At 38.8% G+C, this 17,591-nt stretch overlaps 1 protein-coding gene across 1 annotated transcript; it reads right to left on the bottom strand.

Annotated features, from left to right (window-relative positions):
- Positions 1 to 513: 513 nt before the first annotated feature.
- On the bottom strand, positions 514 to 11,317 carry LOC103285421 (killer cell lectin-like receptor 2). Its single transcript, XM_028143924.2, has 6 exons — positions 11,203 to 11,317; positions 9,081 to 9,170; positions 7,607 to 7,849; positions 5,514 to 5,656; positions 2,161 to 2,264; positions 514 to 664 (listed from the first exon to the last, which is right to left on the bottom strand). The coding sequence occupies exons 1-6, from the start codon at positions 11,315 to 11,317 to the stop codon at positions 514 to 516; spliced, it is 846 nt and encodes a 281-aa protein (XP_027999725.2).
- Between the last annotated feature and the right edge of the window lie 6,274 nt (positions 11,318 to 17,591).

Raw genomic sequence — 17,591 nt, 5'->3', positions numbered from 1 at the left:
TAAACAAATGGTAACTATGAGTACAGGTTAGATGAGAGTTTCTTATACTATTGTTTTAACTACTCAGTAAGTTTGAAATTATAGCAAAATATATTTTTAAAGATGAGAGGTAAGCATCCAGATGGGGGGGGAAGATAACTATTTTTTAGTTCTTAATTGTGTTATCTCTCAAAATCAGAGGTTATTGCAATGACTTATCCTACAAATAAGGAAAAGACCCAGGTACTTAAGAGTTTTCTAATTGTTTCTGTGTGTAGTTCCAGGAAAGAGAAACAGAGATTTCCACAGGTCCATTAAAGAGAAGGATAACTACTCTCCAAAAGCAAAATCTTCCCCGCTTCTCCACGAAGACCAATGACGTCTGATCTCTCAAATTATTGTCCAAAAGAGCATTTTCTTCTCTTACAGCATCTCTGTTTCTGCAGTGGACTAAGTCCTGCAGTCAAAAACATTACTTTGTTAACTAATCACAGATCATTACAGGAAACACACTAAAAATGGCAAAATTCCATTTTACCTTTTCCTTTGAGTATATTCATTAAGGAGGGAGACAATGTTCTTCTCACAGATACAATTGTAGGTTTTAGAACAATCAATACTTGCTATTCTCGTTGAGGCTAAAAATACACATTCTCCTCTCCTGAAACTTGTTATTGAAATATTACTGTAAAACAAAAAACATGTGTAGTCAACTTTTACTTCTGAAGCTTACAATAACATAAATCGTAATTTTTAAGTCAGTTGCCTACAGACCAGGATTACACAAATGTTAGTCATCACTGGAGCATTGTCTTTGGCTCTTAATCCATCAAATAGAATCTCCCTCAGCCTCTTGATTACACCCACAGTCTCCCCTTTTATTCCACTCTGGAAAGTTTTAGTCAGAAGGCAAAATTACCTTGCAATACTGCTATGGGATTATAATGTAGCAAACATGTTTTGTTACAGTAATTTTTTCAGCAAAAGTGAGAGATTAAAAAGAGAAGAATTTCTATGATACAGATAATCAGGTCTCATGTGTATATACTCTATAGAGAAAAAAGTAGAATTATAATATAGTCAGAAATGAGGTTTAATCAATCTTTTTATTTGCTTTGTTTACTTTTCCTTTCCAGTCCCATAGCTAATCATTAGCTAAAACATGACAATCCATTCAGAAATGTGTAAAAGCAGGACTTCTTAAGAAAAGTGGTGGACTAGGTGCCAGAAATCTTTCTATTAAAAAATAAATAAAAGATGCTGATTAAAAATAATTGAAATCTTCTTGAATAAATGTATGAACTGGCAGGCAAGAAGCAAATTCACACTCAGGCTAAGAGTTATTAAGTAAAGGAGGGGAACGCAAAAGGTGAGTATGCCGAATAAGGAATTCCACCCACCGCCCTAAACAAAGGACAAGCTACATAGGGATGAGATGCCAAAGGGATATATCCTACCTAATAATTCCTACCTAATAATAAAGTAATATGCAAATTGACCGTACCTTCGCTACACCCACCAGCCACGCCCACCAGGAAACCATCCCAGGGACGCTGGGGTGCAGCCGAGCCCAGCGGGGAGCCTGCATGGATCGCAGGCAACCACCGGGGGTCGGCTCCTGCGATCCGTAGCAGGGTGGCTAGGGTGCAGCTGAGCCCAAGGCCGCCACCCGGGGCCAAGCCCCGACCCTGAAAGAAGGCAGAAGGTGGTGGCTACAGCCAAGGCCTGGGTCCCCGGTGCCGGCAGAAAACTGGTGCAGGCAGCCAGGTGAATGAAGGTCTATTGCACGAACCTTCGTGCAAACGGGCTGCTAGTCTTCAGAATAAATAGCCTAGAATTATCTTAAACCTTAGATTTAAGCAGAAGACCAAAAGAACAAGCCCGCTTAAGAATCCAAAATCATAAACCATTCCTCATGTAATTTGCTTTTGCAGGGTTATTTTAAAATATTCAAATCTGCCGCAGGAAAAAAAGGGAAAGAAACACATAAGATAAATGACACTAAACAGCTTGTGAGGCATGGGCAGAACACATAAGATATGTTAAATGTGAGTAACGGGCAGAAGGTTCTTGTGGCCTGCGCACACTTTTTCTGTGTGAAATGAGAGAAGATACTTTTTAGAAACAATACTTCCTACCCCAACACTGATGTTATAGTTTGGATGCATTTCAGAGACTTACATTCCAGGTGTGCCTTTGTCAATCCACTCCCATTTACTTTTCTGTTGATTAAATGACATTCCAATCCAGTGGTTACTTTTGTAAGTCTGAGATTGAAGGAAGGACTGTAAAGGAATCACAACATATGTGACTAAATTTCCATCAGTGAGATGAATGGAGACGACAGGTAAAGCAGCCGGCTGAGTTGGTGGCCAGTTCTCTGCTGCTTCCCACAACATCCTATATACCTCCTTTCGAGAAAGCTCTTTCTACCCTCATTCCTTGTATTTTCATTTTCCAACACAATTTTCTCCTAGTACATTATTTGTATCAAAAATGGCTGCAAGAGCCCTGGCTAGTTTGGCTCAGTGGATAGAGCATCAGCCTGGGAACTGAAGGGTCCTGGGTTCGATTCTGGTCAAGGGCACATGCCCGGGTTGCAGGCTCAATCCCCAGTGGGGGACATGCAGGAGACAGCCGATCAATGATTCTCTCTCATTATTGATGTTTCAATCTCTCTCTCCCTCTCCCTTCCTCTCTGAAATCAATAAAAATATATTTTTAAAGAAATGGCTGTGAGTGTCATAGATTATTTAAAACATGGGAAGAAATTAAAATCTAAATATTTAACAATAGGAGACATAAAATAATTTGATACTGATTCAAACGCATGCTCCATAAAGATATTAAAGGATATAAGAAAATAATTATAGCATATTTTTTAGTGAAAGAAGGAATCTTCAAAACAAATATCTATAATAATAAAAGTACACTCAAACAACTTAACAAAAGGAAGATAAACAGCCCAATCAAAAAATGGGCAACTGACCTAAATAGATACTTTTCAAAAGAAGACAGAAGGAAGGCCAAGAGACATATGAAAACATGCTCAAAGTCACTAATTATCCAAGAGATGCAAATCAAAAGAACAATGCGGTACCATCTCACACCTGCCAGAATGGCTATCATCAACAAATCAACAAATGACAAGTGCTGGCGAGGATTTGGAGAAAAAGGAACCCTCGTGCACTGTGGTGGGAATGCAGACTGGTGCAGCCACTGTGGAGAACAATATGGAGTTTCCTCAAAAAACTAAAAATGGAACTCCCATTTGACCCAGTCATCCCACTTCTAGGAATATATCCCAAGAAACTAGAAACACCAATCAGAAAGGATATATGCACCTCTATGTTCATAGCAGCACAATTCACCATAGCTAAGATTTGGAAACAGCCTAAGTGCCCATCAGCAGATGAGTGGATTAGAAAACTATGGTACATCTACACAATGGAATACTGTCCTGCGGTAAAAAAGAAGGAGTTCTTACCATTTGCAACAAAATGGATGAAGATGGAGAGCATTATGCTAAGTGAAATAAGCCAGGCAGAGAAAGATAAATATCACATGATCTCACTCATTTATGGAATATAATGAACAACATAAACTGATGAACAAAAACAGATCCAGAGACAGAGAAACATCGATCAGAACATCAAACCTCAAAGAAGGTAAGGGACAGTGGGGGAAGGGGAAGCGATCAACCAAAGGACTTATATGCATGCATATAAGTCTAACCAATGGACACAGACAACAGAGGAGTAAGGGCATGAATGGGGGGTTTGAGGGTTAATGGGGGAATAAGGACACATATGTAATACCTTAATCAATAAAGAAATTAAAAATTAATAAATAAAATAAAAGCGTAATATGCTAATTAGACTGGACAGCTGAACGACCTTCCAGACGTCATTCTGGATGTCTTCCCAAACCAAGCCACAGTGGTGGGGGGCCAAGGCAGAGACAGTTAGGGGCAATTAGGCAGACAGAGGTGGTTAGGGGCAATCAGGCATGCAGACAGAGTGGTTAGGGGCTATGAGACAGGCAGGCAGAGTGTTAGGGGTGATCAGGAAGGCAGGCAGGTGAGCGGTTAGGAGCCAGAGGTCCTGTATTGCAAGCGGATGCAGGCCATCCTCCCCGGGCCCATGAATGAATTTTGCACACCAGGCCCCTAGGAGTAAAATAAGCATATGTGGGGACGTGTACATTACAGCCGTCAGCCTCATAAAAGAAAACTTTGCTATAGTTTAGTAGTTGGAAGGGGTAGAGGAAAATGGGGAAGAATTTAGAAATATTTACTAGTTCAAAAATGTAAAATCAAAGTGACATATTACATAATGTCTAATTAAATGACTAAATGTGTTTTGTAAATATAGGTTTAAATTTAACTGTTTAAATGCATCAAATACAGAAAATATTTTATGTCAACATAAAATCTTCTGCATTATGATTTAAAACATCTGTTGGATTTGTCTATAAATTGTGTGAACCAGGAGGTCACAGTTTGATTCCTGGTCATGACACATGCCAGGGTTGCGTGCTCAATCCCCAGTGTAGGGTATGCAAGAGGCAGCTAATCAATGATTTTTCTGTCATCATTGATGTTTCTAATTCTCGCTCCTTCTCCCTTCCTCTCTGAAATCAATTAAAAAAAAAACTTTTTTAAGACTATTGATCAAGTAAATGTTGCCTGCAGATGCAAGGAAAATCACATGAGGCTAAAACTGTAAAACTGTTATCAGTTTTATGTTTCTCATCATTATCTCCATTTTAACAGGTGGGGAAACTGAAACTAAGAGAGGTTAAGTCATTTACCAAGGTTACCGAACTAGTAAGTGCCAGAGCTGGAAATGACCACAGGCAGTCTGCCTCCTGGATTCCTGGTAGTAACTACTCCACCATGTTATTCCAGGATTTTTTTTAATATACTTTTTATTGCTTTTTTACAGAGAGGAAGGGAGAGGGATAGAGAGCTAGAAACATTGATCAGCTGCCTCCTGCACACCTCCTACTGGGAATGTGCCCGCAACCAAGATATATGCCCTTGACCGGAATCGAACCTGGGACCTTTCAGTCTACAGGCCAACACTCTATCCACTGAGCCAAACCAGTCAGGGCTTATTCCAGGATTTCAGTTGTCACTTTATTGGGAGAAATAACTGCTGGTTCCAGCCTGTAAGATTAAGTACTTCATCCAAAGTGAGACATATTTCTCTGTGAGTGTTTTTCTTGAAAGAAAGATGATTGCAAAGACCCAAAATGCATCCTCGAAGAGGTTTCCACTTTGGACATAAAAATGATCATGATGGATAATAAGTATTGAGTGCTGAGTAAATAACAAGATCGTGTTCCTGTTAGTAGGCAGAGTCTCCTGAGAGACTCTTAACTGTACTATTTTTGCTCACTCAACAGACACAACACAAAGAATAGCTGAAGTTTCCTTTTTTGGGACCCCTCCCCCTGTCCTCAATATCTTGGGTGTGAGAGTGGGAGACAAAGTCCAAGAGAATAAAAGTGAATATAATCATCCATGATACCAGTTCATCTTCATCGTCTATCTTCAAAAGAGATAATCCTTTATTTTGGCAAGTCTCTTTACATTCTTTCCAGTTTTTATTTTCAGTGGTAAAAATATAACAGTTTACTCCACAACAGGACCAGAGTTCTTCATTGAGTTCGCCTACAACATATAAGGTAAAACATTAAACTTCTTGTTATCTGGCATTCTGTTAAGCATAGCAATATATCTATCAGCCTTCTAAACTAGATAAAATCTTAATAGCTACCAATAATGATAGCTTGAGGTTCATCAAACTTCTGGAATGCCAAGAGACATTGGCACACCCATGTTCAATGTAGCATTATTCACAATAGCCAAAGATGTGGAGACATCCCAAATGTCCATCAACAGATGAATGGATTTAAAAATGTGGGCTATACATACTTGAAGTACAATTCAGCCTTAAATAGAAGGAAATCCTGCCATATGCAGCAACATGGATGAACCTTGAGGATATTATGCTAAATGAAATAAGCCAGACATAGGACAAACACTACATGAATGTCGTTACATGAGGTATTTTCAACAGTCAAACTCAGAGAAACAGAAAGTAGCATGGTGCTTACCAGGGGCAAGTAGGAGGGAGAAATGGGTAGTTGCTCAATGGGTATAAAGCTTCAGTTATGCAAGATGAATAAATTCTAGACATCTGCTATACAACATAGTGCCTATAGTTAACAATATTGCATTGTGTACTTAAAAACTTGGTAGGAAGCCCCAGCCAGTTTGGCTCAGTGGATAGAGTGTCAGCCTGAGGACCAAAGGGCCCCAGGTTTGGTCTGGTCAAGAGCACATACCTTACTTACAGGTTCCTCCCCAGACTGGGCCCTGGTCAGGGCTCATGCAGGAGGCAACCAATTGATGTGTTTTTCTCACATCGATGTTTTTCTCTGTCTTTCCCTCTCTCGGCCACTCGCCCTAAAAATCAATGGAAAAATATCCTCAAGTGAGGATTTAAAAAAAAATAAAATAAAAACTTGGTAAAAGGAGAGATTGTATGTCAAGTGTTCTTACCACAAAAATAAAAAAGGGACATGAGGAACAATTGGGAGATATTACCCTAATTGTGGATCATTTTACAAGTGTATGTATATATCCAAAGTCATCAAATTGTATACATTAAATAAATACAGTTTTTAAAATATTAGTAATACCTCAATATGCTGCTTAAAGAATAATAAAATTCAAAGAAATTTCTGGAATGTCTTCTGAATAAACATTATTTGGAATTTTTTTTTATCTCATATAGTTTGCAATACACCAAGTTTTAAAAATATTATTAATGCTTTAATAATGGAGATGGTAATTTCCACTGATTACCATGCCTAAATGAGATTAAATATGCAAAAACTCTTTGTAAACTCTAAATCCTAAACAAATATGTATTAATTGCTGATAACCAGGTCAATTCACTCCATTGCTATGCATGATAAGAGAATTTATTGTATGAAATTAATATGTTCATCTCCTGTAATTTTTTATAGGTATTGCCACACAGAGTTGCACAAATATCAACACTATGACAAATCTTGCAGATGTATTGTAAGGAATACATATTGATCACAGTCGACCAAAAATCTGAAGTCAAGGCAGATTGGAAAAACAAGACAGGCCAACACACATATGTGCGCGCGCACACACACACTTACAATTATCTTTACAACAGCATCCAAATAAAAGGCTTTATGCCCATTGAAGCCTATGTCTATTTTTATTGATAGCATCTACTTCAGCAATAAAGTAGAAGTGACTAATTTGCCTACACATCCAAAATAATCTGAATTTTCAGGGGAGCTAACATATTATTTCACCTTCTGGAAACAGTAGGTGAACTGCCATTAACTTTTGGGGAATACAGAAGGCTGCTAATCTAAACATGGCTCCTGGGGTCTCAAACCCAAATTCAAAATAAGCAATCTCAAATACCCATATTATTTCTAAGAGGCATAAATTAAATTTCCCCAGGAGACCTAGATAACTAGAATATATCACAAGCCTGTTATTAACTTTGAAGCTTCTGAAGAAATGATGAAAATTCATGCAGTCTCTCACTAAAGAGTTCCTTCATACCTGTATTTTGCAAAGATTTTGAAGAGATTTTCTTTTTTCTATGACATATCTTCTCTTCTATTAATGGTGAGACCGGATTCTTTCCCCACTGAACTGCTTTATTTTTGAGAATGTCAGACTCTAGAGTCTTATTTGCCAAAAGTTGCTTTGTTAAGTAGTTGTCATTTTGCAAAATGTGGTACTTCTGTTTGAGGTTTTGTAGAATTTCATCTTGTTGATGTTTTTCTTGATTATACTGAAAAACTAAGATTCATAGAGAGGATAAAACGCAAAACTATACTCAGAATGATTAAATGCTGAAAGTATAGAGAAAAAAATCTCACTTCGACAATCAACCCATTTCATTACTCTAATTAGCAATTTGACATTTAGAAAGTAACACCTCAGTAAGTTGATGATACAAGTGAAAAGATCAAACTTCTCACTGTTAGCAATTTAAGTCTAGAATAAATAAAATAAGAGATCTGAATAAAATTATGATAGCAACACCTTACCATTCAGTTTAGTTTCATTTTGATAGTTAGCACATTATTTAAAAATAGGTACCAAAGTAAAAATCAGTTAGCCAACTTTTAGCAACACATCTTCTGAGTATGAAAATCTGCACTAAGACACATGAAGAAATAGCACCATTATTATTAAATAGGATAAATATAGGAAAAAAAGGAGAAAGATCCCAATATGTCACTTTATCTGAGTGCAATATATTACTGATTTTCTCTATAAAGATATCAAGAAATTCAAATAAAAAATAAAAGTTGATGGACTCAAGATTCCAACATCTATGTACAGAATCACTCTAAATTTTTACTAAATCATTTCTTCATTGCATTCCTTTTAGCTTTATTTTTATTGTTGACACTATTATAAATGTCCCCTTACCTCCCTCCCCCCACCTCTTTGCCCACCTCCACCCAGCCACCACCCCCTTCCCTCTGGCTATCGCCACACTGTTGTCTGTGTCTATGGGTTATGCATATATGTTCTTTGGCTAACCTCTTCACCTTCTTTCATCCACCACCCTAATCCTCCCTCCCCCTCTGACAGCTGTTAGTCTATTCCATGTATCCATGCCTCTGTTTCTATTTTGTTCATCAGTTTAGTTTGTTCATCACAGTCCACATATAAGTGAGATCATAGAACAATAAAAGAAAGTCATAATTTATTTCAAACAGTTGTTTCTTAAAGAATGTTTATCTGAGATTCACACTGATCAAAACTCGGAACGCAGAATATTACTAAGTCCTGTATCAAAAGGAATATTACCTGTATGATAAAGAATGAGGCTGCAGAGTCATTGAAATAGGTAAGTGAAATGAAAATAATACTCTGATGTGTCTAGGAAAAAAATCACCAAGAAAAAGCCATCTGAAACATTCCTTTATGATATCCAGGGAACAATTGATTGTTAATAACTGCAAAATTGGTGATTAGTGCTATTACTCAGACTCGAAGGATGTATTTAGTTACTTACACATTGTTCCCAACACTATGATTGTCATGATTAGAAGTAAACAGAGGATCCCAAGAGCCACTGCAATGAGACGCCAGGGTACTGAAAACTCTTTAAAGAAAGAAGAAAATATAATCAGCAGGATAGAAGGCTGATTATATATATATATATATATATATATATATATATATATATATATATATTTCATGTGTGGTAAAATATAATTTAATCTACATGTAATTTAAGATAAGTCATAATCCACTTGCATAGTCCAGGATATATCATACATTTAAGACCATTAAATAAAAAATGTTTTAATTTAAAAATATCACCAAAAGTAGAGCTTGGCCCACTACTAACCTTTACTGGGACACCATTTGCAACAAAGGGACAAATGTTTTTTAAAAGTTTTACAAAATTATATCGTACAAATTGATCTAAATCTGGAATCTAGTAGTTACAGTTTTAAAGTTTCAGATTTCTGACTGGCTTACACCCATGGCAGAAATCCTACACACAAAAACAGTTCTACAGGATTTCAAAAATACAGGTGGCAGCCCTAGCTGGTTTGGCTCAATGGATAGAGCGTTGGCCTGTGGACTGAAGGGTCCCAGGTTCAATTCCAGTCAAGGGCACGTACCTTGGTTGTGGGCACATCCCAAGTAGGTAGTGTGCAGGAGACAACTGATTGATGTTTCTCTCTCACCGATGTTTCTAACTCTCTATCCCTCTCCTTCTCCTTCTCCCTTCCTCTCTGTAAAAAATCAATAAAATATATATTTTTAGAAAGTTCAGGTGACAGTAGACACATTCTCACATTTATGAGAATCCACACTAGTGTGTGTACTCCTTGCGGTAATCATAACTAATCATGAAGAAGAAAGGAAAGCAGTCAATATTCTTTTTTTAAATATGTGTGTGTATACATACATACATATATATATATGTATATATATATACATATATATATATATATATATATATATATATATATATATACTAGAGGCCCCTATGCAAGAAATTTGTGCAAAGACCTTGGCCCTCGCCGTTGCTGCAGCCGCCTCTGCCGAGGCTCCCGCCTGCAGAGGCTTGGTCCAGAAGGAAGGATTCCAGAAGTTTGTCCGGTCTAATTAGCATATTAGGCTTTTATTAGTATATATTTATTACTTTAGAGAGAAGGAGGGGGAGGGAGAAATAGAAACAGGAATAAGAAAGAAACATCAATTGGCAAGCCCCCTACTAGGGGTAGAGCCGCACCCCAGGCATGTGCCCAGACCGGGAATTGAACCATGTCCTCCTGGTTCAGGGGCCAGTGCTTAACCACTGAGTCACACCGGCCGGGCGCAGTCCATATTCTTGAGAAATTGGTAGCCAATAGTGGATATACTGAAGCTGCAAATGTGATTGGGATCCATTCTTAAAGATACTTCTAGAAATCAACTTTCCTTTCTTTCTCATCAACTTTATTTTTCACTAGACAATGCTATATTTAGCCTCCTACTGTGTCCTCAATATCTGAAAGCTGTATCTCTTACCATCACTATATTAAAATAGTAAAAGTTATTCTCAATTTAAAGTTTAATTGTGACAATATTTGAGAGAGAGAGAGAATAGAAAAATTAGAATGCGCCTTTTGATTTTAATATATTTGCAGCTTCACTGCCATCAAGGTTTGGTAAATATTTAAAGCACTTAAAATATCTTTTGTCTGAATAAAATCATATTTTTCATCTCTTAAATGTCTCTTAGACTTTTATTTGTCTAGGAAATGCAATGTTTTCTTGAGATTCTACTTTTTTTTTTATCCCCACCGAGGATATATTTTTATTATAAATAAAAAAGAGAGGAGAGAGAAACGTTTATCGGTTGTCTCCCATACACGGTCCACTGGAAATCGAGCCCAAAACCTTTTGGTGTACGGGACAACACTCCAACAAACAGGCATCGAGCCAGGGATTAAAGGCCTCAAAAAGTCCTTGATCAAATTTGAATGAAAATATTCTATTAGCTCTCTTCTACTGCTACAAACCTTATGGTTTTTTATTACCATCTGAGAACCTGAAGTACAGATAAAAACATTTTTTCAAGCTTCAAGCATTTGACAAGCCATAAGAACGGGTGAATCCAGATGCTTAAAACATACCTTTGCCATCAGTTTTCCCAGGCCTTTGAGTACCACCAGGCCTTAATGTATTTTGTGGCTCTGAAGGACCCTGAAGAAATGCAGGGGTTAAATAAATTACTTCCTGATCGCTCATCTCTAGAGTACAAAGAGAAAAATGTTTTGCATTAAAACCTTGCATCAGGATGATTTCTGTCTAAAGAAAATGTAAAATGTTAGTCTATAGGACATGCCAGAAATGAGAGGTATGTGTGTATGTCTGCCTGTGATATGAATGTGTATTTATTAACTAATTGGAATGTCTAAAGCACATAAGCTGAGACTGATTTATATAAGGAATTTATATAATATTACACCCATGATTATTAGAAAATATGAAAAAAAATAATATTTATCAATAGATTGAATAGACTGGGTCCTATTCACCTACCCAGTCTTGCTCAAAATGTTCAACATATACATACAATTGGTACCATCCCAAATGACTGAAACACCTTTAAAATTATCAATTTAAAACACCAAAATTCTACATTTTTTAAATTCTAAAAATATAAATATCTTGACTTTAAAAACCATTATTTACTGTTCAACTCTGCATATAAATTGTTAAAAAGTTCACTTGTTCTATTCAATTATAATGTAACTCGATCGAAGTGTTTCCCAAAGTGTATCCCAAGAATTATTTGAGAGTTAACCTTGCAGATTGGTTAACATTTCAGATTCCAGCGCCCCATGCAAGATATGCTGAATAAAAATCTCAGGTTGGAGCCAAACACCTGCATTTTTAATCCCAAATGACTGCATGTACATTAAAATTCTAGAAATAATCTTCCTGTGTATGATACTGCCTGAGAGGTCTATGTTAAAATAAAAAATTTTAAAGGCAGTCAATAGGTAATATCTATAAAGAATTTAATTTATTAATGAATATCAATATTAAAAAGGAACTGTTAAATAATAAATATTTTAAATGTACCTTGCTCCTTGTAGTAATCCATGTGAAAAGATGATATACAAGAAACAGATAGTATGAAAAACAAATTGCATATGTAGCTCTGTTCTTTTACATTTTAATTTACAAAATTTCCTAGACTTCACTATTCACATTTTCTCCAATTTCCTAAGGAAAGGGGGTATTTTCTATTTCAGAATCCTTCAAGATGGAATAGATACCATGCAAATCATTCAGTCCACATTAAATGTGAACGCTGAGCTAGTTTTCACATTCCCTTCAGAGATGATGTAGTTTTAACGCAATCGAGATTGCTTTCCTAATCAATCCCATACTCATGCCTAGTCATCTGTAATTGATAAAATAACATATTCCTAAAATCCTAGTTTATTAGATTGTTTTCTTTATAAGGAGCACTAATAGGGTACTCGGGTTAAGCACTGAGGCATTAGCAGTAAATGTTACCTGTGTCTGTGGATGTAGGGATGCAGGTGGAGAAAGCTGACCCAAAAATGAGGTAGAAGATGTTAGAGTTTCCAACCCTGGATCCTCGAGTGCATGAGGGGCTGTAAGATGGAAGGCAGCAGTGAATCATCTCTGAATAATACTCCAACCCAAAATTGTCTGCCCCTCCTCTTGACCAAAGTGATGAAAGGAAATTGTATGATGAAAGCTGGTGTTGATGCGAAGGAAAGACGGTCACGAGCTACATGTTCCTTCATCTCAACTAACCAACTACTTGGTATCTGCAAGATTGCATTTAAAAAGCAACATCCGAGGACTAAAAAGATAAAGGTACACAGCATTCAAAAAACAAATACTAATATTTTTCACAAAAACCAGCCTACTTAAAAGAAACTACTAGTAAAAATAAATGATTAAAATGTAAATGTATAAATATGTCAATATACATATATGTAAGAAGTATCATGACTTAAATAGCCCACCAGTCAGAAACTTTCTCTATAACTTCACTATAAAATATTTGGTGTACTTCTACCGTTTTATCCATACATTATCAAAATGTATGTTTTTTTATATCTTTTTTTTTTATTTCAGAGAGAAAGAGAGAGAGAGAAACATCAATGATGAGAGAGAAACATTGATCAGCTGCCTCTTGCATGTACCACCGTCCCTCCCCCCCTCAACCTGGGGATCGAGCCTACAAACTGGGCATGTGCACTAACGGGGAACTGAATCTTGACCTCCTGGTTCATAGGTCAACATTCAACCACTGAGCCATGCTAACTGGGTTCAAAATTTATGTTTTATCCATTTACTATCAGTGTTGGTGTCACTTTACACAATGTTTTTGATCAATTATTATCTAATACATGTTTTCTCATTTAAAAAATATGCCTAAAATATAGGGTATCCCCAAAAATGTATACACATACTTTGAATAATTATAAAGGTAGTGCTTATTAAAATACACTTCATTTTCAAAATTGAGCTATCAACTATTAAAATGCATATACATTTTTGGGGATACCCTGTATGGCCCATCTGTCAGAAACTTTCTCTTATTACTATTTGGAAAAGATGTATCATTTTAAAAGCCATATAATTATTACCCACATGGACTATATCATGAGTTATTTAGGCAATTCTCCACTGTGGGACATTTAGGTTGTTCCCATTTTTTTGCTAGTATAAAAAATATTTGGCTTTTACCTTTGAATATTTCCTTAGGAAAAAATTTAAACATGAAATTAGGGAGTCAAAGTGCATGTACATTAAAGAACTTTGACACATATTACTTAATGCTCTCCAGAAAAGTTGTTTTATTTATACACTACTAGCTGTGTGTGAAAATGTTCGTATTTGATCATTTAAGAAGAGATGCTGGTAAGTTATTTCTATACTTAAGTTTTGTCCACGAACCTTACTTCATAGATATCGACAACCTACCAGCTAAAAGAAATACACTTCTCTAACTGTTTCTATGAGCCAGACATTCGCTATCATTTCATACAGGCCTTGTCAATCTTCTGACATACAGTTCTATGAAACCAATTTAAGTTGCTTCTCAAATCAGCTGGTCGTAGTTACTATGGAGTGTGGGGAAGAGGAGTGAGGTGGGGAACAAAAAGGGGAAATTAATTATGCAGAAACAAACCCACCCCGATTGCAACAGGCTCTGCTTCCTCTTTTCTTTCCTTACCAACCTCTAGCCACCAGCAAACATCATGCTTGAGATGACCTCCCCGCTCTTGTTTGCTCATGCCTCTCCCCTCCCCTCCAAACTAATTCCAAACCCCGTCTGCTGAATGTACGGACCCCGTTTAGGTTATGATGCCCAGGGTTTGGCCCTCAACTTCTGTCCTCCATCCAATGCAATCCTTAGTCTCTGAATCACTACCAAGGCCTGCCCCTTGTCATCACGTGCAGCAAGTAGCTGAAATACCTCCCAGACATGAACTTCATTCAATAATGTAAGCAAGATGTTATGGGTAGAGCCTGGATATTACAGGAATACCTGATGCTGGGCATTTTCTTCTTTCTTTACCCTAACCTTGGATTGGCTTTGTCAAGCTCAAAACAGAGAAGATCCCTGGCCCTCTATCCTAATGCCATAAATAAATAAGAGGAGGAAGGATGGAAGGGAGGGAGGGAGGGAGAAAAGAAGAAGGGAGAAACGGAAGGAGGGAGAGAGGGAGGGAAGAAAAGAGGGAGGGAGAGGGGAAAAGGAAGGAAGTTCTGCTGAGGAGAGACAGGAAGTTAGAGTGGAAGAAGCAGAATGGTTGTGGAAAGATGGCAGACAGAGACGCTATCATTTACTGGAGAACCTACTGTGTACATAAGCACATCAAACATGCTGTGTGTAGAAGCATATTGAAACCTCCCAATGCTAACAGCTACTTCTTTTTTTTTAATATATTTTTATTGATTTCAGAAAGGAAGGGAGAGGGAGAGAAAGACAGAAACATCAATGACGAGAGAAAATCATTGACCGGCTGCCTCCTGCACACCCCACACTGGGGATCGAGCCCACAACCCAGGCATGTGCCCTTGACTGGAATCGAACCTGGGACCCTTCAGTCCACAGGCCGATGCTCTATCCACTGAGCCAAACCAGCTAGGGCTGACAGCTATTTCTTATTGCACCCATTTTACAAATTAAGAAACTAATCCTAAGAGGCTAACTGACTTGCCAAAAGACAGGTTATTGCTAGTTCTTGACCCTTGTTTCCATCAGGCCTGATGGACTAGAATACAGACTATGAATTTAGCAGGGCCTGGATTTTTAACAAACCTTTTGCCACAAAACATGAATTCTGGAAACAGGAATATCTGGCTTAAAATGCCAGTCCTAGCTTCTATGTGTGACTTGCAACAAGTCACTTACTTCTCTAAGCCTTCAAATTCATCAGTGAAGCAGTAATATGTGCCTTCCAAGGATGCTGTGAGGATAAAATGAGATAGATCATATAAAGAGCCTAAGTAGAACTGGCAAATATATAGCAGGCTCTCATTAAGTGTGAAATATTATTATTTGAAATCCAAGATTCAAATCCTTCCTAGCAATAACATTTTCAACAAGTCACTCCAAATCTTAGTTTTCTCATCTATATATATAAAAGGTGTCTCGCCTACCATCTGACCAGTCGCTATGATACACACTGACCACCAGGGGGCAGATGCTCAATGCAGGAGCTGCCAAGCTGCAGAGACTTGGCAGAGGAGGTTCTCAGATGACACACCCTGAAACTAAGGAGGAGGGAGCCCGATTCCTCGCATGGCTGTGCAATTCCACCTTCAGCAGTGGGTTATGTTGTTCCTGGGGCACTGTCAGCCCCGAATCTGCTTTACTGCACACTTGCATTTGCATTCCATAGCCTGTACGACAGCAACTTTGTAGAGTGCCTTCTCCCACTCCGGGACCCCTTGGGGCATGTAGGAGAGCCTGTTTTGGCCCAATCCTCACAGGCCAGGCCAAAGGACCAGACCTGCTGGAGGGACCCTGCTCACTCCACAGATGCCAGGGAAGGACAGCAGGAGGTTAGCTCCAGGGTGGCCATCTCACCCAATCCCACCCCGCCAGCCACCTTCCAAGTAATTTCCTTTCAATGTGCACAAATCCATGCACTGGGGCACTATCATCCTATATAATAAAAGCCTAATATGCGAATTGTCCCCTCGGGCAGTCATTTGACTGGGAGTTTGACTGGGAGTTCAACCAGGAGTTTGACCGCTTGCTAAGACATGTGCTGACCTCCAGGGGGCAGTGCGGAACATGGTGGGTGTCGGCAATGCAGTGCTGGCAGTGGGTGTCAGTGGAGGTGCTGCCTGCCCCAGTGGGCCCCAACGAGAGTGGAACTGCAGCGGATGGTGGAGCAGTGAGCAGGAGGAGCCAGGCCAAGGTGGGTGCTAACGGGGGCCCAATTACCCTGCAGATCACCCCGCAGATGGTGACCAGGGGTGGGGGAGGCGGGGCTGCCAGGCACTGAGGGAGCCTCACGGGGGGCCCAGCCCCAATCAATCGCACCGCAGACGGGATGGTGGAGCAGGTGAGAGGGCAGTGCCAGGCCAAGGAGGGGTGCCAGGTGGGGCTGTGGGGCTGCGAGGCTGGGGGCATGAGCTGGGCCAATCTCCACAGGCCTCCCCGAAGGACCCCACCCATGCACAAATTCATGCACTGGGCCTCTAGTATGTTTAATAAGAGTAGTACTCACTTCACAGACTTGGAAAAATTCAATGAGATAAGCATTACAGATAGGATTTCTTAGACCTCAATATAAGTAAATGCTCTTCTTTTCTATCTCTCCCAAGGCAGGACTACAATCCAGAAATCCTGACACTGAGCTAGGTTCTCTACCCTAATGTGGCAGGTTTAGGGTGCAGGTGCTTGAAATAAAGCATGTGTGTTGGGGAGAGGGGTTTGGGGAGGATACATTAATATGATTTTAGGATCTGGGAAATTCTGTGACCTCAGATCTGATTATTTATCTTACTGCCCTTGGAAACATTGATGTTGTTGAGCCTTTCTTTTGTTTTTCTTTTGTTTGTTTTTTATTTATTTTTAGAGAGAGAGGAATGGAGAGGAAGAGAAAGAGAGAAACATCTATGTAAGAATGCCTCCTGCAGGCCCCCTACTGTAACCCTTCCCAACCAACTGAGCCATACTGGCCAAGTGTGAGCCTTTCTTCGATTTCATTTGCATCCTTAGAGCTGCTGAGAGAGTGGGTAGGTCTCATGATGGAGGCCACACAGGTGGGGGGAACACTTTTTTCCCTCCAAAACGATAAGAGAATGTTTATTTAGGAAGTCACAGAGTTAGAAGAAGTGAGCCATGAAAGACATGAACTAAGGAACGGAGGTGAAAGAAGGGCCCTTGGAGCTTAGGAGAGAGAGGCAAGGAAAACGTCCCGGGGGGAAGGGGGTGGGGAAAGGCACGGTGTGCTCCACAGAACCACTGGTGTGGAACACATTTTCACATGTACAGAGTTGTCTGTCC

Source organism: Eptesicus fuscus, chromosome 7 (assembly GCF_027574615.1).
Source record: "Eptesicus fuscus isolate TK198812 chromosome 7, DD_ASM_mEF_20220401, whole genome shotgun sequence".
NCBI classification, from domain to species: Eukaryota; Metazoa; Chordata; class Mammalia; order Chiroptera; family Vespertilionidae; genus Eptesicus; species Eptesicus fuscus.
The sequence above is the reverse complement of the archived record's forward strand: the minus strand, read 5'-3'. Positions and strand labels throughout refer to the sequence as shown.

What these genes read in the sequence shown, in the direction of transcription:
- LOC103285421 (XM_028143924.2), bottom strand. Translation starts at nt 11,317, where the DNA reads ATGAGCGATCAGGAAGTAATTTATTTAACCCCTGCATTTCTTCAGGGT. An exon ending in AAAATCTTTGCAAAATACAG is followed by an intron (nt 5,657 to 7,606) that starts GTATGAAGGAAC and finishes TATATGTTGTAG; the next exon opens with GCGAACTCAATGAAGAACTC. An exon ending in TAGACGATGAAGATGAACTG is followed by an intron (nt 2,265 to 5,513) that starts GTATCATGGATG and finishes ATTCCTTTACAG; the next exon opens with TCCTTCCTTCAATCTCAGAC.